This window comes from Oenanthe melanoleuca, chromosome 2 (genome assembly GCF_029582105.1).
Source record: "Oenanthe melanoleuca isolate GR-GAL-2019-014 chromosome 2, OMel1.0, whole genome shotgun sequence".
Lineage (NCBI taxonomy): Eukaryota > Metazoa > Chordata > Aves > Passeriformes > Muscicapidae > Oenanthe > Oenanthe melanoleuca.
In genome coordinates, this window is record NC_079335.1 from 60743505 (window position 1) to 60768196 (window position 24692).

The following is a 24692-nucleotide window of genomic DNA, read 5'->3' on the forward strand; positions in this document are numbered from 1 at the left end:
GTTGTCTCTTCCCCAGACTCCTGGGATGAAATCTGTAGAGAGAAACTCTTTTTAAAGAATCCCTCTGTGAAGCTTCCTAGACCTTATTCATTTAAATGAATATCACTGACATCAATTATAAAAGCCCTCAGAAATCTGAAACCAAATATTCTTCTCCTTGATCCATACAGAAATCCTGCTGATGGGTGTCCTACCTCTGAACTGGAGGGAAAAGAAAGAAAATAGAGTTTGCAGGGGAAAAAACCTGTAAAGTCTGTGAGCTTGCAAAAGGGACCATAAAACCACTCATGAGCTTGCCTTCAGGATAGTCTCTCCACTGCATAAACTAAACTCTCATTTCTCTCAGTATGGCTCTCACCTTTGGCTTGCTCCCCTACATTAAGTGCATGGACACAAGTGGGATGGTGCCAGCAGGCTGGGGATGCAAAGTCAGTGGTGGATGGGTGAACTTTACCCTATGTGGGCTGAGGGAGATTCTATCTGAGAGCTATTAAAGCCATTAATATTTTAGAGAACTATACTGTAATACATTCTTAATTTCTATTGTGTAATGGAATGAGAAAAAAGGACCATTGAAAACACATTATGCATTGTTCCCAATAACTCCACAATGGTTTTTTCAACAGCTATTATGAGTACTTCCTATAATAGATTGTATGATTAGTATTGGCAATGCCTCAAGCTGCAATTACATTAGTTTCAATGAGTGAATGCTAACATTTGAAAAAATATGTGATGTAGTATTAAGGATTTTGACCAGTAGTAAGTTACCAGGAGTAAAAAACTAACTTTTATTGTCTTAGAGGTATTTTGACTGATATGATGGAAGATTTGTTTATCTACTTATAAATCTTAAAAAAACCCAACAACATTTCTGTTTCCTGTGAGGATCAACTGTGACACCTGCCATCTAAGAACTTGGTGACTACCTTTCAGGATAGTGGAGTGTGTGGTACTCCTGACAATGATGGACAATTGGATATGATCAAAAAGCTTGGCTTTGAGAATTAAATATCTACAGCCACTAGATTGCTAAAGCACATATTTCTAAAACATGTCTTCTTTGGTGACTCCTACTTAGGATAATTGCATCATTGGGCAGACTCCCTCTCCCAATAATGCTATTAAAAATCTGGATGTGTTGACTCCATGCCCTGCTGCCAGGAGAAGCTATTGATTAGAAGACACCTTTCCTCTTTTCCAGCTCATATAAAAAAGAAGTGGGAATATCCTAGTGGTGATACTCCCTAGGGGAAGCAGAAGACAGAATCTTTTCAGAGGTTAGGGATAGAGAGAGATTAAGTGACGTGTTAAAGAAATTTATAAAAACCCTTGTTTTTGAAAGCCTGAGCCTCAGTTATGACTACAATGCACTAGAGAACTGGAGAGGTGATTGCTTTACTAACATTGCTAATCCCACCATAACGAGCACACAGAGTGATATGACCATTTTTCACAAAACTCTTTTGAAAGGACAAAAATAAAAAAATGCTAGTCTATAAATTGCACTAAGAAATCCATCTTGACAACATTAGAATCAACCATTCCTGCTGGCACTCTGGAGAATAGTCTTAGAAAAAAGCCTCAACATTGTGTTAACTTCTGCTCACAACCATAAGGCAAGACGTGCTGCCTTGAGAAACCTACATATCCCTCCAACACAGAGGTCAAATTCACCTCTGAGAAAAATGCACATGTTGAGCCCTAGATCACTTGGGCCATAAAAGTAAAAAACTTTCTACGAGACGTGTGAATTCTCATCTTTGGTGATGAAAGGAAAATCTTCAGGGGGAAAAAAAAAAGGTGCAAGAAGTATTTGAACGCTCGAGAAGAAATATTCTGATTTTGTTTGATATAACACTAAAATACCTAGACTTTAATATTTTCCTTAATGAAAAATTCTCTAGAAAAGCATACTTCATCGTTACCAAATAGCTGGGAACATCAATGCACTTGATTACATTTACAATCCAATTTCAAGCTATTCAGGAATAAATTGCCTCACACTGTATAGTGACATGTTCTTTATTTCTCTGTCATCCAATAGTCTCATAATACATAGAAATTATGGTTGTAGCACCATTTATGAGCACTCACATTTCACATAGAGTTTTCGTTGTTTTTGTCACTGCTGAGGTTTACCCTTGTCAAACTGTACCATGCAGAAATTTCCATACATAAATTACTTCAAAAGCAGATTTTTCTCCTAGATGTACAGTTCATTAGCTCAGCTTCTTTCTGTGACATGAGCTTGAGATTTAGCTTCAAATTCCACATTTATATGAATGTAAATTTTAGAAATGTGATTCCTGTTATTCCTCAGTTGGCATTTTGACTGATCAGCTCTTATGAAAACCAAGATACTTATTTTTCATCTAACTTTGGATTCTAAGATTATACTGACTATTTTTAAACCTTTGGACTTAAAATTTATAGTTGTAGCTATTTGGGGGAAAAAAATCAAAATAATTTGGTTTCCACTTATATCACTTTAGGAAGTACTGTATCTGTATATTAATAAAACATAAGCCATACCTGAATAATTTACACTGCCTTGTAAGTGTCAGAGATTACTTGTCCAGTGATAAATATTCATAATGAAAAAAAAATCCTAAACATAAGCAAATTTCAAACATTCTTCTTTCTTACTCTCAAAGACTGAACAATAACACTGAATATTTCTTTGGGTATCCATATGCTGGTTCATTTTCAGCAGATGGTCCCTAATAGATTGTTGTACTGTTGGTATGGTTACCCAAAGCAAATTTTTGGATCTTGACACATCTCTTCTCCAGACTTATGATCTCTCATATATGTTCAGTAGAATACAAGTGTATCCTAGGGAAATCCATCATATAACTTTTTACTATACACATAAAAAGCTCTAGCGAGATTTTTAAAAAATATCCTGAAAAAATATAAACATTTACAGTCTGAAGACTGACCTGGAAAAATAATTTATAACAGAATTTGCAGAAAAAACTGATTAGATAATACAAACTGCATTTATGCTAACTCAGAACTATGTCTACACAGGATTTAAGTGAATAAATGAGATGTGGCCTGTGAAGTTCTGACCTAAACCCTCTGTCAGCGTAATCTGGAGAACTCTGCTTCATCTATTTTTAAAAGATTAAGATAATGGGTAACTTTTTTTAAACCTCTTCAGGCCTTTGGGGAGGAAAAATATAGATTGTAATAAATTCCAAATCCATAAGTGGCTTGAAAAACTCACAGAAAAGTTCATAGCTAGAGATGACACTCATTCTATAAACTTCCTCCCAGAGGTTTCTGAGTGAGGGATGGGGATAACAAACAATAGACACAGGCTGAGGAGAGGAGGCAGCAGCACATGAACTCATAAGTGTGTAGCCTCCAGCTGCTTTCCCCTCTCTATTCCCTGCTCCAGGGACACTGTGCAGTGGCAGGACCTGGCACTCCCTGCAGCTGGCACCGTGCAGGGAGGAGCACACAGCCAGCTGCTGCCCACCCCACCTGGGCATGAGGACTGGGCACTGCCCATGTGCCCTGGTCCCCAGAGAGAGCCTGGGTGGTGTCTTACCCCTCCAGATTTCTATACACCATTTTTTAACCATTAAATGCACAAGTTATGGAGGTGAGGTGGCCAGATTTGTGTAAAGGCAATGAGCCAAAATGTCTGAGAATTCCTGCACTGCTTCACTCAGGTAATAGATTTGCTTCTCAGAAAAAAAGAAACAAAAGAATAATTTCTGAAAAACATGCCCAGAGAGATTTCTACAGTAAAACAAATAATTCTGGAAAGTAGTTATTTTTCATTTGGCATTAAACTGTCTTAAACAGGAGACCACCTTTCTCAAAACTCCTACTGCCTTTTTCATTATACATATTTTCTAGTTTAAGTGAAAGAGATCTTAACATGTAACAGTCTCTTCTACTGCAGATTCCTATTCCATGTCCAGAGCAGACTGACTACCTTTGTTTCATGACAGTGGCATCCTGTAGGAAGCTAAGGCTTCACTGGTGTCCTAATAATCCACATAGGGGAATAAATGTACATTGTAGAGACTCTAGCAAGCTGTAGTTTTTCAATTATTGACTTTTTAGCCACAACATAAAACTTTTAACATTTTCATGAGCCCATTCCTCATGAAGAAAATGGAAAGAGGATTCAATTATAGAAAGAGCTGCACACATCAGCAAGAGGAGCCTTTACATCTTTGCACACCTCATCAGCTTGATCTAAAAGAATCACTAGTAGCTATCAGAATCTGTGCAACTGCATAACAGGAAGACAAGGCACATATTTTGCCTGTAGGTTTTATAGATACATAGTAATGGAAAAAAGAACAGTAAAATTCCAAAATCCTGTGCTCAGATTTTATGTTCTGCCCACACTTCTTATGCAATCATTTTGGCTGGTCCTAATCTCAAGTTTTTTCTTGTCTCTTTCTCCATTCTCATTTCTGCTTTCCTTTCCTAAATTACATCCCTACTTTTCAGGTCTCCCATTCTGCCTTTCAATCTTAATCTAATTTTAAACCAGACCTAGTCTTTTAATTACAGTTTTCCACTTAAATACCTTATTCAGGCTCTGCATTCAAACATAGCCACCCTTCTTGATCACTTCTTACAGACCTTCCTGCCTTTGCCATCTTTGAAATGTAGTTTCCAATGGAATTTTAATTAAAATTCAGTCTCCCTCTTCAATATCTTCTCCCAGTATATAATCCCAGGGTTTTTTTGTTTTGTTTTTTTTTATTTTTAATCTGGAGAGACTTCTGCCTTGGAGTCATTAGCAGTAAACCTGGTTACTCCTCTTGAGTCTCTTTCCTGCTCCCAATCTCTTGGCCCTGAAGTTGCCTTGCCCTGCCAGCCTCCCTTCCCCACCCTACTGTCAAAACCATAATCTGCACAATCTCCCACCCATCTTTGCAAGCCATGAAGAGCTCAGCTCTCTTCAGTACTCTTATAAGGACCTAGTGGGACAAGTGAATGACAATGAGTTTGCCAGATGGCAGCCTGACAGGCATAGCTAAGTCAGGTTAGACTGAAAAGTCGTTTTTATCTGTTGTGATTGGTTGTAGCTTTCTTACCCTGTGATCTTGGTAATACAGAGAAAACCTTATGAATTATCGTGAAGGAGCAGAATAATGTTGGCAAAGCTATAGCAGCACAAGCCTCAAGATAAGAGACTGCTGTACATCCCCTTTGTCATTATATTCTGTATTTATCTTGTAACAACTTTGTCAACATAAAGACATATGCCACCAGAAGTCTACAGTGGTAGCAATAACTGAGTACAATGGTAATATTTTCAGTGAAAATGGAAGATAAAAACATCCCTTCTCTGATGCCACAGTTGAAGAATTAAGTCCAAATAGACAAAGCCAGATTGTACTCTCTTATGGGTAAGACTAGCTTATCATGGCAGCATCAACTGAAATGTATTGCACTTTCAAATACAACAAATGCAACATGGCAACACTGTGACCTAGATCATCTTCTGCTTTACTGCAGCAATCTACAAATGGCCAAACACTTGTCTTTGTAGGAGCAGAATTTATAATATTTATGGAAGCTTTAAATCCCACTGCTTTGAATTTCTTACTATTCTGGTATTTATCAGAAGTGCATGGGCTTTATTTGGCATGCAGGAGCTGTGCGGGGGCAGACACTGTGCAGGACTGCTTCAACACCCCCAAATACCCAAGATAGTGCAGATCCCATCAAAACAGACAGCTTCTCATACTTCTAAATTTACCAGGAGGGCTGGCTAGCTAAAGCTTCCCCAGGACACCACATGCTCTCCTGCCACTGATATTCTCCTCTTTCTCTTCTTATCCCCTGCCAGCCCTCCTGCTGCCAAGGGAAACAAAAAACCAGTTCCCACCTCTCTCTGAGCAGCAGACGTTCTGCAGCCCAAAACAACAGAAAGGAGACCTATGAAAATCAGAATTGCACCTCAATTATAACTGTTATGGGTATTTTTAATACTAATTCTATTCTGCTTTCCATTATCTCTGCTAACCTCTTCAAAACTCAAAAATAATTTATTTCCCTCTACTGATTCTGTCGTTTCCATTTGACAAAAATTGATCCCCTTGCACCTCTCTGTTTCCAGCTAAAACTAATGCATTTTTAATTTTCTTCCTTTGAGTCCTAGCAAGATCAAAGATGGTGACAGAGCTCTGGGAATTTTGCACAATTTGTCCTTAGTATTCTGATAACAGAATGAGTGTATTCTGAATTTTAGTGTTTATTAATTTCCAGTAATACAGGGGTGGATATATAAAAAGGATGAAAATAAAATAGACTATTGAAAGCTTTATAAACAGCATTTAATAAGAATCTTCAACTAATTCAAGACACTCTAACTCATTAAGTTCCACTTTCCACTGCAGCATTATGGAGTGTATTATTATTATTATTATCATTATGATTATTATTTGAAATTCTGTACATTTTTCTCACCCTGAGACAGATATCCACTAATCTCTTCAAAAAGCCACATTGTACACCAAAGTGTACAATAAATGTACAGAAGTAAGCTTGCCCTATCTGATGAGATTTACAGATTTACCCATCATATTCTCTCCCTTACTTAACACCTACTTTCAAGAAATGAATTAGCCAGTATTTTCAAAAGCCATCAGAGATTCTTTCACTCTGTGAATAAATTTCACTGTTGGCAAACGTTCTATTGATGAAAATATTGAGGATGACAAGGGCAAAGGTGGCATGCCTCAAGGTCCTACAGATTTTACTGTCACACTTATATACAGGTAGTAACTGATCACAAATGAATGGGATCCACAGTACTCATATAATTTTGGAACTTTGCACTTCTCTGATTGCAATGCCAGCCTACTCTGTCATGGCACAATTAATTCAGAAAATATTAATGTGTTTTTTTCATGTGGCACTGCCTTGGTGCATTTGTCAGTTTAGATATTGTTTGCAAAAATTTCTATTTTCTGTGCATCTATATAAAGAAAATACTTTGGCTGTAAATTATATCTGCAGAAAATGGAAATGTTATTCGTGCAAGACATAAGTAAAGAATGCCATGTTTTTCAGTCAGCTCCTAAAAACACTTTTATCTATGCTGGCAAATCCAAGTCAGAAAATATATGATTAGTAAACACTTATCATGGACAGTTGATTTGTTTTACATAAAAAAAACTGTTGTACTTCATGATTCATACTTATGATTTGGAGGGAGATATCTAAAAAAAGAATCTTTAAAGTTTATAGAACAAAATGTGTTATTGACTTAATTCCAGAATATTGAAGAAGATGGCCTAATAGCCTTGATGTCTCCAGTACCACTCAGAGTAAAGCAGCTTATTGATCATCCTCCAGATGTCTGAAAGTTTATCTCCTTTATACTGGTTAGTGCCTTTTTAACTGATCTTAAATAATTTTTAACATCCAGCTCTACATAACCAATTGCAATTTGCAGTTGGTGATAAGCCCCTTGAAGAAAAGGGGCAATAAAGAATTTGAGGATTATGCTTAGTTAAGAGACAGTGAAATTTAATATTGAGGCAGCCACTTGCAGATCTAAAAGGTAATGTTTAGAAAAAAGGAAGCAGAAGCTCAGTGACAGTCCATTGCAGTACCTGTTCACTCCTATGTGAAACAGTATGTATTGGAGAATTTATAAAATTCTGAGGATAATAAAGGTTATGAAGTAAATGTTTTTATGTGTTAGACTAATGTCTTGTGTAACTTCACTAATTTAAAAATATTTGTACTAATATAAGTGAAAACATATTTTCAATGTAAAATTTCATTTCTCAGGAAAGTAAAATCCTGTCTCATTCTTGTAAAAATTTTTAATATAGCATGTATAAGATCCTTGAAAAAAAAAGAAAAAAAAAGAAAACTCTGGTAGTATAAACTGATATGTCACAGTGGGCTCTTTGCACATGTGCAAAAAGGGGAGGTTTCCATTTCACTCCACCCAGAGTATCCTGGTTTTGGTATAGAAATTTTTTCTAGTTTTAAGATGTTTCATATTTACTCATCATTATTTTTTACCATGAATGATAATGAAATAGAGCAAACCTGACCTGACTGAATAGGAAGGGGAAGTACTAGCTGGTTGTGTTGTTGTGGTGCCAGAGTAACAGATCCTGTTCCAGACACAGCGTGTAATTCCTTAATAACCTCAGACATAAATCCTCCTAGAAACTGAGTTAACTCTCTCCCTCTCTATCTAAAGTCCATTCCTTCCAAGGGAATGATGTATTCCATTGTGACAGACTCCCTACACATTGCAATTGTGGAAAAATAATACAGTGCTAACAAAAAAATATAACAATGGAGCTCTTTTATGAGCACACATAGGGGAAAACAAAGGAATCTGACAAGGTCTTACAACATTGTTCTACTTAATTTGGTTATATATAACTCTTTATTGGTTATTAGAATAAAACTATTCAGAAGCACATAGGAACTGCACTCGGCACTTCTGCCCTCTCTGTAAAAATATTGATTTGTTTTTCTTTTTCATGCACAATTCTCTTAATGCTTTTACCATTAGTGTTACCAAAATGTAGTTCAGTGCTTTACCAATTTTTAAATAAAATCATCTGACAAAAAGTACTTCATGTATGAAAAGAAGCTTAATGGGAAAAATATCATGAAGAGCTGTGCTACTCCTAAGCTGAGCCTAATCCTTTACAGAAAATGTGCTGTACCAAAAATGACAGAGACAACTATTGTGGTTAAATTCTGATCAGTCTTAGAGTAAATTTATGCAATTTCAATGATAATTAGAAATAGGAAGCTATAAGGAGGACTTTCTCTTGCCTCCTCCTACCAATCCACAGGTAATACCCATGTCTCCAACAGACATAATCAGAAAACATTTTATAAAATTAATTTACCAGGAGAACTCTGGATGCTGAAGCAACATACTAAGAGGGAGCAGAGGTTCAAATTCATTTTGACAATTTACAGCCAACTCCACTGTCCATCTCTTATTTTAAAGACTGGAGGGCTGATGCTTGACTCCAACTCTCAGAGACTAAACAAGACACCAAAAGTCCTGATATCAAACTATTCAGGATCTTGGGACGTGACACATGAACAGTCAGCACGGCTATGGACAACTAGGAAAGGTATGAAAACAATAAAAAAATTGTATTAACAGGCAACAAGAAAAGAGTCTATTTCCTCTCACCTTTTTCTTCATTTTTACGTTTTTGAAAATTGCATGGACTCTCCACGTTTTTGCAAACATTGCTCCAAATGCAGTTGTGTATCCCACTGTAAGAATCCATGTTCGGACCTAAAAATGTGTATACATTAATAAAAGACAAAGTTAATTAGACATCATAATTTCAGGCAACTTTTTGTCAAGATCCTGAGGAAAAAAAATCTGAAGAACATCACAAAACTTGATATGTAGTAGTTTTGCGTTCATTGATTACTTGTTTTTTGTACTTATCCATCCATTCCTTCCCTAACAAAACCAATCTGGATGCTGAATTAACTATCTCTTTAATATATAAACCCATAAATAGTAAATATCTTAAAATATTTTGGTTTTTTTCCTTTTTAAAAAATTTTTATTGTGTCCTTTGTAGATAGAGAAAGAGCCAATGGAAAAACTCAAGACACAGACTATAAAAACCACTCAGGGAGCTAATATTAATGGCAACATTTTGAACAGAAATTAGCAGAGAAATAGAGATGTAATTCAGACAAAATAAAAAAAGGATTGTGCTATGTGAGATATGCATCACTCAGTGAAAAACCTGACCATTCTGGAAAGAAAAGAACAACAGATTTTAAATTATCCTATGAGAGGAAACAGCAAAACTGGAACATAGTTTTGGTTGGCAAGTCTCAGGAACAATACCTGAGTCAATGGTAATACCTGCAAATGTACCTGCAAAAAGAAGAAGGAGGTGCTGAGCTTGCACAGAGCAATGGTGTAACAGGACCTGAGCTGGCCACAGCTTTGACACATACTAAACAGAAGATTTTAAAACTAAAATAGAATTTCTGTCTTTAGCGCAAAAAAGAGACTAAGTTGTTTTCCTTTTTTTTTTTTTTTTTTATTTTTTTCTTGGGTTTTTTGTTTGCTTTTGTTTAGTTGGTTTTTGTTCGTTTTTTGCTTTTTTTTTTAATAGGAAATCTTCAAATTGATCAAGAAGCACAGAACATAGATAAAAAAAGGTTTTTCTGCAATTCCTCCCCTGCCCATAGCATCTTGTACATTGGCCCTCATCTTCAGACTTGGTTTGAGCGAGGACAGTGACCTTCACAGTTGCAGTAAGCTCTGCACAGCCCTCTCTATTTCCTTGGAAGTTTCTGTTTTCACTACCATGCAGGTTTGGCTGTTTGAAAGCTTTTTTCCCCCTGAACAGGCCATTTTCTTTCCAAAGATGGATCAAAAACTACAAAGAATAGCAGGTAGAAGACCATGAGAGAGGCACAGCATGGAGCTTGAAGCCAATAGTTGAATCTGAGATCCTGAAAACTCACAAGGAGGGATAATCTCAAGCCCCTCCTAGAGACTCCATGAAAAAGGGAGAATGAAAAGGGAGACTGCACAAAATTGAACAAAGAAGTAAAAAAAACCAAACTACTCAACCTTGCAGATGAAAAAACTGGGGGAGAGACAATGGCTAAATACAGGGAAAGGAAATCTTGAAAAAGGGAAAGCCAGCCTTCTTTTGGCCATGCTGACCATGCATGCTTGGCCAGCAGAGCTGCTTTGTGATACAAAAAACCAATCTGATTTAGAGAAACTGGGATATTCTAAGAAAGCATTTGGGAAACAGTCTTTAGAGAACCTAAAGGCAATGGTTTTCATTAGAAACCAATCTAGTTTCATGTCTAATTTCTGAAGAGTTTGGAATTTTTAATTTCTAATTTCAGGACATGCATATTGATGAGAAACTAGGCATTCTAGTAAAATTAAAAACTTGATATCTAAGATAAACCTTAGGAATAATCTAAATGTTTCATATCTAAATACATGCTATTTTTGCCTTTCCAAATTTTTTCAGAATTTCCATTTTTCAAAATTCAAATTCAAAACATGATTTTTTTACACAAAATTTTCTGTGGAAATCAAATTCTCATTTTTAATAGGGTTTAGTTACTAGGTATAAAGGCAGGGAAAAGAAAAAAAAATTACACTCATTCAAATACTATTGATAAAGCAATAAAACTACTGCAGTTCCTTAAAATAAATAAATAAGACACGTATGGTCCAAAATGGTGAATTAGTAAGAGAAAAGTGGTTCTTCACTATGAGAGTTGTGAGAACTAGAACAGGTTGCCCAAAGTTGTGGTTGTGCCACCTCTGGAAGTGTTCAAGGTTGAATTTGGCATCCTGGTCTAAAGGGTGACATCCTTGCCTATGGCCATGGAATTAGAGCTAGATAATATTTAAGTCACCTTCTGACCCAAGCCATTCTAGGATTCTATGAAAAGTACACACAGCACCATGAGTCTTAACATTAGAAAATGCTGTGATTTTGTATAGAAGACTGTTTAGATATTTGCATGCATATATTAATTACTTAGTGGCAACTAATGTGGTTTATCTGTCACATTGTTGATAGTGACCCTGAATGTAGAGTTGACTCCTTGCTGGTTAATCTTGCTGTTAATGAAACCAGTAAAACAATTGGGATTACAGGAGTTGTGCTGCTTTGTGACACTCTTGAATGTGATATTGAAAAAGAAACCCCTAAACAACCAACCAACCAAAAAAAAAAAAAAAACAAAAAAAAAAAAAGATATTTAGGCCAGCAAAGCATTATTTTTAACTTCAATATTTTCCAATTCTTTGCTGATTAACCACTATCCTGCATTATGCTACAGTAAAACCACAGTTAGATCAACTCTGAGGTATTTAAAAAATACATTTCATATCATCATGTTCATACTAGCCAGATATGTTTTTTTGACTTCACATCAATAACCATACTTAGCTTTCAATCCTTTTGCTGTTATTAATAAGTATTCAGCTCTTTTGTGTACAGCTTAGTGGTATATTTGGCAAACAGATACATGGCATTTTTGTGTCTCTAATAAGACTGTTTTGTTCTCACTGAAACAGTAATTGTCTCTTGGGAATACTAATAAATTCAATTATGCTCATAATATGTTTCTAACTCAATATTCAGAAAAATGTTATTTCTGGCATGTTTGATTCAAAAAATTTTATGTATTCATGATTGGGACCATGCATATTAGAATAACATAACTACTGTCTGTATCAGAAACATTCTAGCTTAAATATACCAAGATTTTGTCAAAATGAGATCATTTTCTAAGAAGGAGACGGTAAGTTTCAGATGAAAATAAATTTTTAATTTTGAAGAAAATGACCTCAGATTTATCTGCTATAATTCATTAATGCAGCTGGCAAAATGAAAAATTTAGAAAACAGCAAAAGTCTGAAATTCTTATATCTGCTAATTTCTATTCTTAAATGTATTATACCTCCATATCCTACTTATTTGAAAGAACATGATAAAAATATCAGTAACTGAAGAGCATGACCATGATGCTACAGAATTGATCAGTAATTCTCTCATGTTGGAATTTTCTAACAATGCATTTCACCAGAAGCTGAAGAAAACCACCCTTCTCTCAGTACCCACCAAACAAGCAGGAAAATGTCTCTTTAGCAGACAAGAACTTGCATTCAAATACCTGTTCCTAAGTAGACAAAAAACATGAAAAACATTCTTTCTTTTTTTCTTAAATGGTTAAGTCATTACAAAATTCTTGATGCCTTCAATTATTTTAGGGTATACTTTCAATTTTCTGCTTATACATCTTACTTCCTTCTTATTTTTTGAATGAGATATGTTGACTTTTTGAATATGTCCTACAAATATTTTGTTTTCTATAATTCAAAGACAACATGCAAGTGTCAAACAAAATTATATAATTTGGTATAAACAATCAAGTATTCCTATACAAATAGTAAAATGGAGTTTCCTATGTCTGTTTTGCTTTTAGATACTACACTATTTTGGCTTAGGATCTATTTTTGAAAACACCATGTAGGAATTCTTGCTTTTTATAAATTAGTTGATAGAAGCTCTTATAGATGCTTTAACTGGGATAACTATAAAAAACGCCTGGAAAACATTTATCTGGTGGATAAAGCACAGTTGACAAACAGTAAATCCTGAAAATATCTCCACAAAGAAAGAGAATTTTCTGATAAGGTTCCAGACTTGAAACAAATATGACTGCTATTTAAAAAAACACACTACCTTTGTCAAACATTAAACTTGAGACAATTATTGTAAGTTTCAGCTAAACAGTCACGGAACAAGATTTTCCTTACATCTTGTAGGAACATCACTTTTTATTTTCCTTTGGCAGCAAAATCCCTCTGTTTTTAACCTATCCATAGGGTGCTAAACACCTTTTATTTTTTAAAGGAAGACAATTCTTCTGCCCCATAATAAGCACGGATAGGCAAAGAAACTCATGTAAAATTACTTTAAATTCAATCCTATTTCCTTTCAATCTTGAGCTTTAGCTGGCTAGTCTATATTTGCTGGTATTTGATATTTTCACATAAATCTATCTGAGCCTCTCCCATCATCTTGTTATGGGAATGGTGAAGTGGTTACTAATTATAAGTCTGTGTAACAGACATAAAAGTTACCTGATATTACCCCTCATTATTAATAAAAGAAGCCATCTAATTGTGAACAATGAGTTAGTAAGGGGAAATTAATAAGTAGTGAAAGTGCCAGAAATACTCTGAATAAAGAAGTAAAAATCTCTGTTTATATATTCTAAGAATGAAACTTAAAAAAGAACATAGCATTTTAGGTGCTGCTAAATTTCAGATAAACAACCAATATTATTTGAAATAAATATTTTATTTTAATATAATTGCAATTCTAAATAAAATTATAAGGTTTTCTTGGAAAATGAACTGAATTCTTGAAAAATTAAAACTTTCATTTTTCAAGAAGTTCCATTATTTTCTTTTTTTTGACCACCTCTCCCTATGCATTCAGAAGACCACACATTTACAATCTGGCAAGGAATGCCTGGGAAGGTCTTGAGTCCATGAAAATTAGAATAGCAATTTCAAATGTAGTTGATCAAAGAAGTGATGCATTTTACAGCTTTTTTAAATTGAAAGAAAGAAATATAACCTGTACTGAATACACTAGACTGTTTTTTCATGTTGCATCTTTGTTAATGCTACATTAATCCAGTTTGCTAATCTCAAGCAAAAAAAGAAGGCAGGATTAAAAACTCAGAGTAATGAATAAAGAAACCCAAGTATCAGCACAAAGGACCTTCAGGCATTGTGTTAAATGCTTCAAACTTCTTATCACTTCTTTTGGTGACTTTTTTTTGTTTTAAATAACAGTTATTTGAATGGTATAGTGAAATTGCTTGGTTCTTCAAGAGCTCCTTCAGTTAGCAAAACATTTAGATTATGTTTCTGCAGTGGAATCACTCAGGTTTAAGATTCTCACAAACATACTTTTCCTCATGTCAATAAGTTACTTTATTTTTTTTTTTAAATAAAACTTGGAAATCTTTCTTTCCATTACACTCCATTCTGCATCTTTGTTTATGAGTCTCAGACTGATTCAGTTGAGGAATATCAATAATGAGCCAGCTCTACACACACTGTGGGTAGAAGCTACACTGCCCAAGGGTTAGGCAGCAGCTGAACACTGCTGCTGAGCAGCTTGGTGGCACCTCAGAACTAGATTTAGGTACTTAAAAGGAACAAATGTGACAATAAACCATGCTGTGCATTTAGCCCTGGAGAGCACAGTCGTCTCTAAGTGGACAATTGCATTGATTTTTGTGGAGTAAGCAGAAGATGGAAATTAAGCACCTTCTATTTTTCTTGGAAAACTGGGGACATAATGGATAATTATGATGAACCAAAATGTGTCATCTCAACAAGTTTTCACTGGGTTATGGCTCTGCTTCTACTAATGATGGCAGAATTGACAGTGTGAGCACAAGCAGACCCCAAAGAATGAGTTCATCCCTTTGAATTATACTTTTCTCATTTATATCAGACATTTTTGACAATTTCTTTTGACTTTTAGCTCACTTTTTAGAATTTGTGTGGCCCCAGCACAGATTCCTGTAAAACATAAGTGGCAATAATGTCGGAGAATTGAATCCCGCTGTTTTCACATAAATTAAATACAGAGGTTCATCTCATGCTGTGAGATCTCCTGTAGTGATTTCTTAATATCCTTTAGATCATTTTTCACAGTTAATCTATGGGTAGTGTAAAAGATGTTATCATTTCTCCTGTTTCTACAAGGGGGCTTTAAAAAGTGTCTGCTGTTTCTACTGAAGGAGAGGAAAACATTCTAAAAATATTGCCTTAATAAATCTCTGGCAAGGTTGTGGTGTATTTGCTTCAGCATATGACATAATTTTGTTTCTAGGATCTATTCAACCTTATAACTTTTGTCAGTACTCTTTTTTCTTTACCCTCAAGAAAATGTCATTTACTAAAATAGAAGCTGATCAGGCTCATGTTAAACTCAGTAACAGAGCTGCTGTTGAATTAAATAGGAGTGAGATCAGTCTCAGACTGAACAACAGGGAGAACAATTATAGAAATGATTATACAGAAAAGGGAGATTAAAATTAACAGCTAAACAATTAAATAGGAAATAAACTGGAGGATACACACAAAATTAAAAAGGCCAGATGAAAAACACAAAGGCTCTGGTCTCCAGAGACAAAGAAATAGATTAGAGGTCTAAATCCTTTTGCAGTTCCATAGCATGTCTATCTGTTGGATTTTCTTTTAAATTCCTGGCCAAAATTAAACAATTTGAGGAAAAGAATTAGGCAAATATAAAGTCTGAAGACAGGAAACATCTCCCTCCCCCAGAAAAAAAAATCCCACAACAAACCAAACCAAAGCCCTGAGTTTTGGGGAATGTCTGAAGAGCCTAGAGGACATGAATTGAATGAGGTCCACATCATCAACTAGCCAAATATCAAGACCACATGCTATTTGATAGCACAGGGTCTAGTCCAAGTGTCCCCTTGCCCACAGAGAAAACTGCAGATTTCCTTTCAGCCTGTTGCCTCAAAATTGGTTAAACAGAGAAAATGCAAAGTGACATGTGAAGACAAAGCAGAAATAGATAAAAAGACAGAAGGTTCATACATCTTCTCTCTCTCCCTGCTTTATTATTAGAGGCATGTCCCTGCTTTTAGAGCTGCCCTCAGCCAGGTTTTGGAGTTTCAGCAAATTGTTCCCCATCCCCTCCCCCTGCAGCCTGCTTCCATCCTAGGAATCCATTCTATAACAGCTCAAAACTGCCTTTTTCTGCCTGTTCCTCACTACAGTATATTAGCTTCTATTTAATGTGTTTTTCAGGATGTCTCTCCACTTTTATATCACATTGCAATCCCCACCTTTCAGAAGTTCAGGGCTTCCCTAGAAAGGGTGAAATGTTAACCACGGGGTTCCACCTTGCCTAGCTGCTCTCTCAGCATGGCAGATATAAGAATATTAAAAGAAAACCAGTAAAAAAAAAAAAAGAAAAAAAAAAAAGAAAAAAACCTGCCTTTCACATTGTTACAAGTCATAGAGTCAAAAGTGTTCATGACCCATAATTAATAATAATACTGGTTGAAAACATTAAGTTTGTCTGAATATATGGATACAATCAAAGGTCACATTTTAAAATGCACATTTGAGAAGATATAAGGTCTGTAAATCTACTGTTGCCATGAACACACATATCCTCAAGATGTTTTTCTGAGGAAAGGTAGTCACACACACACTGTAGTAATGAGCTGGACTTTGTCAGTGGTCTGCAGTCTCTCCTTCTCTCTTTCTGTCTCTCCATCCCACCCCACTGTTTGGGTTCACCTTTCTGTACAGCATGTTTCCAAATACCCACATCATGCTGAGAGCAACCAACTGAAATGTAAGAGCCTGAGCACAGCCTGCAGTGTGCAAAAACCTTCATTCCTTTGTTTTCACTTTATCCAAGGTGAAACACTGACCAGGCTCAGTGAGATCACCTGAAATCACAGAACACCTGCCTGGCTTTGGCAACACATATAAACTGTGCTAACTAATGATGGACAAGATAAAGCATGCTTCATTTTAGTGCCTATGTAAACTGCAAGATTTAAATCCTCTTATATTTTATCTGGCACCTTTGCAGAACACTTTGGAACGTTAAGGATATTCTATCTGCAGAATAGGTATCTCCTGTCAAAGCATGAACCCCATATTCAATTATGCAAGACAGATCATTTGCCACTTCCCAATCACTGCAAAGAGCCACTGCAGCACACTGCCCAGGAGAAAGTCCTGCTACAGATCAGAACTACCAAGACTGAGGAGAAGAGGAGCTATTCATGTTACTAGTACCTAATGAACCAGGCCTTTTTTTTTGTGGAATTACAGGTGAGAGCAACATGGAGTACTTCAAACATCTTCAGCTCCAACTTAATAATTAGATTTGCTTATTTGAGGAAGATGCAAAACAGAGTGGTCTATGGTTGTCCTCAAGACTATAACAAGTCTTTCATTCCATAGCGGTTCCAGCTTGGAGAGACATTATTCATCTTAAATGTAAATCATTGAATTCTCAGTGGAATTTATTACAGAAGTCTAAACGTTATGATCTTATCTAATATTCTCTCTATTTTAAGTATCTCTATTTAGTATGCCACCTCAAACTCTATTCATAGGATATGTCACTAACATTTCTAATTTTGAGTCTCTCTCTTCCATATAATGACTGCTTTGAAATATGTTTCCACTTGCTTGCATTTTTCCAGTTGGCATCACATCTCATTTCACACCCTTACTTCTAACTTCTCCTTTTTTTTTTTTTTTTTTTTTTTTATTATTGCTCTGATACCATGGTGATTGTGAGATTAAAAACAAAGATAAATCATTCTCATTCTCTCTCTCTCTGAAACACTATGTACTTTGGCATACATATGGATGTAATGAAATATTGTATTGGTTTTTCTTGTTCTATGCAACCAATAAAGTTGCTATTAAGTAAGACATGATCTAATGGTTCAATAATACACTGACCACTTTCTCAGAACTCACTGCTCTGGATCATTTTAATTCCATATAATTGGAGTTATTAAATATGATACCTAATCTCTAATTCTGACATGGAACTAAATTATGCTAGACTTGCTATTATGAGTTCCTACTGCGAAAACACAGAATTATTATGTATTCAGATATACTGATTACTTTTCCATAGAAAATGGGCATACCAAGATAAAAATGTGTGCGTTTTGGAACCAATTATTCACTCTATCACTCTGTCACAGAATCCAAATTTTATAATTTTAAAGACTACTATAATACCCTTATTCAGCAAATTATTTTACTATATGTTTAAAGCACTTTGCTGACTCTTAACTACACTTAATACTTGTTTCTATGTTTCAGCATAATGACATATACACCACTTCCTCCTACACCCAGTACCTAACAGTGGAAAGCAGTAGTACAACTTAGCAAAAAAATCCTTTGAACATTTCAGGTTTTACTGGTGTAATTTTGGGACATGTTTCAGTGTTCTTGGAATATTACAGGCATATGCCACATGTAGACATAAACTGTTGAAAACTAAAAAAAGAGCTGATCTTGCAAAGCATTTCACCCTCCAAACATCACTACAAACAACATGCTCTAGAGGAAACAAACCCGAGTTGAATGTAATACCTACAATTTGGAAACCATTTTTCCTGAATTTGTAAGGACAGAACAATAAAATGGCCTGGATTGTAAAATACCTCAAAGACCACCTATTCCCAATCCCCTGGCAGGAACACCTTCGTCAACATAGAAGTTTTAAGGATCTCCTATAATCTTGCCAAAAATTGTCAGAACTTAAACAGAGACCATATATAACATATCCAATTAGGTACACTGGTTATTGGGTACATACTGCTACTCTGGTGAGATCTCATCACTTCTGAAACACAGAAGACAACGAGGGTGATTACTTGGCTTAGACAGGGGATAACACACTAATGACAGCTTTACAGCTTTGCATGTGCTATGAAACTTGAATGAAAACTTTTACTTCCCTTCCAAAAAAAATCTCCCTTCATTGACATATAGCCACATGTCAGTGTCTTCTCTGTGTCTGAGATGCAGTTGTTACATCCTGGTGACTTGCCTCAATGGCTTTTTATGATCATTCTCAATTGTAACAGGTTTTTTTCTAAAGACTAAGCTGCAGTCTGAAATAAAATAGGAATTTTAAACTAATCTATCATGGCTAGAATGAGTAATCAAAAATCATGCATTTCAAGGGAGATGGATGATAAAGAGAGATTTGTCCTCGCCTGATCTTGTAAGCACTGGTATCTGTAAGCAGACCTTATGAAACCACTAAGCACATTGCCCACATGGGAATCAGGATGTTCATGACAGAGCCAAATGCATACTCTGTACCCAGCACCTGGTGGATGTTCGGAGGAGAGGAGGAGAAAGAGAAGAGTTATTCAAAAGGTAAGTGCATTTGCCTCCCATATTTACAAACTTCCCAGAACCAATTCAGAGTTTTCTAGATACAATAAAAGCTCATTGCCATGGTGAATGGTAGCCGTATAGAGATGATACCTAAGAGAAGCATGAGCTATCCTATTTAAAAGTATATAATTGGAGAAAAAATTTAAAAATACCATTTTAGTTAGTTGGATGTTGTAAAAGCCTTCCTGATTGGTGGCTGCTGAAGGATTTATTGCATCTATGACTATAGTACTAATTGCTGAGGTTCTTAAGATACAGTAGCCATGCACAGGAAAGCACAATCAGAAATGTTTCTGTACTGGACTGAAAATCTGGAAAGCCAAGACAGAAGAAATCTCATACTCTGTTCTGTTTATACAGCATTTAACTATATTAAAAAAAAAAAAAAAATCTCTGCTTAAGGCACGAGGTGATATCTCTTAATCAAAGTTTGGCTTTAGGACACAGCATTCTTCCCACCCCTTTATTTTACTGGTCACCTAAGTCAAGTAAGTGTTTTACTCAAGTGAAGATCTATCCTTCCATGGCAGACAAACAGACTTAACATGTTACAGATACAAATTGGAATAAAAGGAAGAGATATGTAGGATTAGACAAAATAAGCAGCCCACAGTTAAATTTTGTTGCATTTAGAAAATGAAAGTAGTGATTACATTTTGAGAGGCAAATTAGAGAAAAATCAGATAGAAGAAATGTTCTAGCTCAGAGGCAGAGGATTTTGGACATTGGTTCATTTTTCAGAGTTAAGACAGAACTGTTTCACATGTAAAACAGGACTCAAATTTAGTCTTATACAGCTACATTTGGTTGGAAATCTGTTTCCGAGAACAGCTAGATGCTGATAAGTATCTCTGGTTCCCACTTTCCTTCTGTTCTCAGTGCATGGCTGCTTCCAGAGCAAGGCTGCAGCCCAGTCATTCAATGGCCTGCAGCCTGGCAGGGAGCTCAGGAGCTCTGGATACAAGCCCCTCAAGACTGAGCAGCTGTGAAGACTTAAAAATTGGATCCCATGCCCAAGGGCATAATTCCTGGATTAAAAATGGTTGATTTCATCTTCCACTTCCTATTGGCCCCATTGTATTCACAGTTATAGACTAATTTGTGAGAGATAAACAGGACCATCTCTTTCAAATCGTTAAGGCATCTCTTTCTACTAGCTGTATTGAGAATTAGAGCTCTAGTTTTAGGAAGACTGGATATTCTTTCCTTCTCCTTTGCTGCTGAAGTTTCTGTGTCTGAAGCACAGCCCTGTCCAGGCCCAGCTAAGGGCCAGACAATCCTGTATGTTCACCCACAGTATTTCTTCTAGTCCATCTTGGCATTGCTACGGAATCTTCAGTGTTTTGAAACGGTCTAACTCAACAGATCACAAGGTGTTTTACTTCTATAAGGATTCTAGTCAGTATGGAGGGCTTCAGTTGACAAATTGGGATGTATCTGCATCAACTTTGAATTATCCTATTGAAGAAAAATTCCTCTCTTGCCAGTTATGACATCAGAAACTCAGACTCCTAAAAACAAAAGGTGTTGTGAACTGCAACTTCCTAGAGATGTGAAGAAGAATCAAAAACTCCTGAGTAAGTGTGATATTTGTAGGCAACAGGTCAAGCAGAGTCTTAGAATTTCTTGAGAAGATATTGGATAAATTTTAATTTAATTTTGTACTGCTTCTGGAAGAAGTATCCTTGCAGTGAAATTCTTGCCCCATCCCTTTCTTTGAAAGACCTGTGTGAGTCAGAGTAAGTGCATATGACACCAAACAATTACAACGAGTTTATAGGTGGAAAATATTTTACTTGCTTTCTGAATGGCTTGTTTTTTTTCAACTAGAATGTATCCTATATGGATCTAGGCTTGCAAGAATTTATAGTGTGGCCTGGAAATAATAGTAGAAGTCTTTGGAGAATTGGCCAGAGACTGACTAAAGAGGTCTAGACAAACAGCACTCATGTAGTTTAAAATAATACTGAATTATAAAGAAAACACAGTAGCTTTACAGTTATCACAAGTTGTTATGCTACAAACACAGCCTTTATTAAATCACCTCTCTAGATATGATTTCAAAACAATCAGTCTGACATAAAATCCCAGTGCATCTGAAGCTAATAATAATAATAATAATAATGATAATGATAATAGCAGCAATATCCACCACCACCATAATGAAGCTTTGTGCATGTTCTAGAATTTGGTCCCAGCAAATATCCCAGGAAAGAACTACAAGAAACAATGATTTAACAGTGATTTAATGGAATTACACATCCAACTACTGAACATTTCTGCTTGCATTTCTCACACAGTTTCCTAATTCCTGTAAGACTGAATTCAACTAGAATTGAGCTAGAATGTATAGAATTACTTACTGTGCAAAGTGTCTCAAATGTCTTTTCGGAGACAAAGGATCCATCAAGACCAAAAAGAAAAATAGATGCATAAGAAAGCATCCCTCCAAGGATAATAAGGTTGTTCATGTAGGGACTGGACATCTTTATTAGTCTATGGACAAAAGGTGATAGTGCATTAAAGAGGAAAAGATTACTGCTAGGCTACTAGAGCAATAAAGAAGAACTTTTTGTAACCAGGCAAAGAGATAACTCTTCTAGAACTTCATGAAATCTAAAGGCATGCACAGTATTTGCTGTTTTATAAAGTTAAGTATTGTTTCAGGTTTCTGAATGCTCAGTAAAAAGACCTCCTCTTTTACTGATGGATTAATTAGCTAGGGTTAATGTTATTAGCAGACAGTCAAACATAAAATAGAAAATAACACTTTTCAGACATAAAAGTACACTTTTCAGTATAAACTTTTCAGTATAAAAGCACTTAAATACAGTTTGTCTCATTGTGAATATATTACCCAGTGATTTTAATTAACTAGTTCAAAAATACCACCTTTCCGTAGTTTTACATTTTCTTTACATATATGTATATAAATAAATATACATGACTGGTTCTACAAACATGGCATTAAATACAAAAGAATTTGGGATAGAAGTAACAGGAATGGCTTACTTCTGATTTCTGTTTTTGATGTTAAAGAACAGGAAAGCACTGGCCATTATCATCCCTAGGATTGTGAGGGCAGAGAGGATGCTGTAAAGAGGCAGGGAGATTTTGCGCAGCTCCTCTTGTATAATTGTTTTGTCCTTTGGAGGTTCAAGTCCTAGAATTATAAAAAAGAAAAAAAAAGGCTAAAGCTCAACCAGGTGTAGAATTTCTGCAAGAAACTTTGCCTCACCTTGAATTAGCACACTTAGCAACGGTGAACCACACCAGTAGCTGATGAAATCATTGGCTTTGACAGACATATGTTAGTCACATTGACTGACATGAAGATTTGCATTTCTGGAGCAGGTAAATATCCTCTTTGGAACAAAAGACACAGCCAAACCCCAGTGCAGAACCCCATACATGCTAACTAGCCTCATTTTAAGGTAAATAAACACGGAAATGCAAACTTTGAGAGTAAATTTTACTAGGTGGTCATGCTTTCCTGCAACAATTGACAGAGCAATGAGTAGAAAACAGAAATCATCATTTCTGTGCCCACTGTCATTGCCAGTGCAAATTCAAGCAGCCTGTCTGGAGATGAGTTTTAGTGTAGCATCACTGGGCCAGGGGTTGATGGCCCTGGGGCTGGAATGTGATCCTGGGCTGGGGGCATGGTGGGGGAAGACCTGGGAGGAGGGAAGGGAGAGAGGTGCCTTCAGGATTCTACAGAAGGGAACAATATGGAAAATGGTTAGCAAAATTTTATAGGGACAGATCCACTTTGCAGATGTGGATTTGAATGTCTGAACTTAAAAACTAAGTTTAAAGCTGTGAACTTCATCGACAGCCAGCTCCAACTAATTAAAGGCTTCTCGGTTTAATGAGGAGAATCGTTTTCTGACAACTGCAATAAAGCTCAGCATCCCTGACTTCCCACACTCCATTTCACCTGCTTACTCATTTTGTCTTTGGTGCAGGAGATTGGCAAAAGGCCTTTTGCATCGCTGTCTTCCTTCAGAAACCGATTCATGTGCCCCACAGTTCCTGAGCCTGTCCTTTCCCATCGGCTCTCCAGTGGGGCTGCAGGGCTGAAGCAGAGCTGTGGGTCCCTGACTAGCAGTTGCCATGGCTAAATTTTACATCCACTCTTCTGCCTTGCAGTTAAAAGAATATTCAAGGCTTTGCACAATAAAATAGCTTTACCTTTAAGAGTTAAGTTGAAACGATTCAGACCATGGAAATTTGCTATCCTTTCATCTTTATGCCAAACTTTTCAGAAAAAAAAATTCCTCTAGGTGCTTACAAAAAAGTGGCAGTGAAGGGACCATTTTTGATTTAATAGTGGAGAGAAGTACCTGATATTTTCCTCTTTCCTTCCACATTGCATGTATTTACAGTCCACAGAAATTCATAAAATTAGACAAGTAACAAGCCAAAAAACCAATAAAACACATGCCTGATTTAAAAGAACTAACACTAAAAATTTTTTTTAAAAAGTTTTTTAAGAGCACAGTCCCAGAAACTACATGCAGCTATCCATGTCACTTCTGTATCTCTTTCCAGTTTTGTCTCCTACCTTGGAACCTGATGCTGTTGTTGATTATTACCAATTTGTCATCCACAGCATTGTATTCTCCCACCTTTACTTCCTTTTGTTCTGCAGAAAAACAAAGAAAGAGTGATTATTTATGGCAGTTCACATGTTCTCAATTATTTAACTGATTTTTTTCTTTTTTGACAGTATGTCAAAAGGGAAAGAAATATGAAAGAATAAGGCATGAATAATTAAATCAGAATGCCAGACAGCTAACATCATTAAAAGAAACATTTCTGGTTCTTGAAAGAAACATAAAGCATTTTTAAGAACTCATTTACATAATCAGGAAACTCTTATTGGATGTGGTCATCTCCAGCTTAAAGATCACAAAATTTCTTACTGGCTCACACCATGCAGGACAGTTTTACTGGGAGAAAAACCAGAGCTAAATCACACACTCCCCTCCCATTTAAACAACTAGGACATTTGCTTTGTGAAGTATTTCCCAGGAGAGTCATGGTGGAGGCTCCAGCCAGTATGAAGCAGACTGGCTAGTTAGCAGATATGCTGGGAATAAATCTCTTACTGGGAATTAGCAACTCATTAGTACCCTGACTGCAAAACATACTGTGTTATATAACTAAAGCC

At 36.0% G+C, this 24692-nt stretch overlaps 1 protein-coding gene across 1 annotated transcript in view; it reads right to left on the minus strand.

Annotated features, from left to right (window-relative positions):
• GABBR2 (gamma-aminobutyric acid type B receptor subunit 2) overlaps positions 1-24692 on the minus strand; it is a 447388-nt gene that overhangs the window by 135538 nt on the left and 287158 nt on the right. The window contains exons 9-12 of the mRNA XM_056485688.1: positions 24084-24164; positions 22529-22679; positions 21880-22012; positions 9173-9280 (exon numbers count right to left, since the gene is read on the minus strand). Of these exons, the coding sequence (XP_056341663.1) occupies positions 9173-9280; positions 21880-22012; positions 22529-22679; positions 24084-24164 (473 nt within the window). The remainder of the gene's footprint in view (positions 1-9172; positions 9281-21879; positions 22013-22528; positions 22680-24083; positions 24165-24692) is intronic.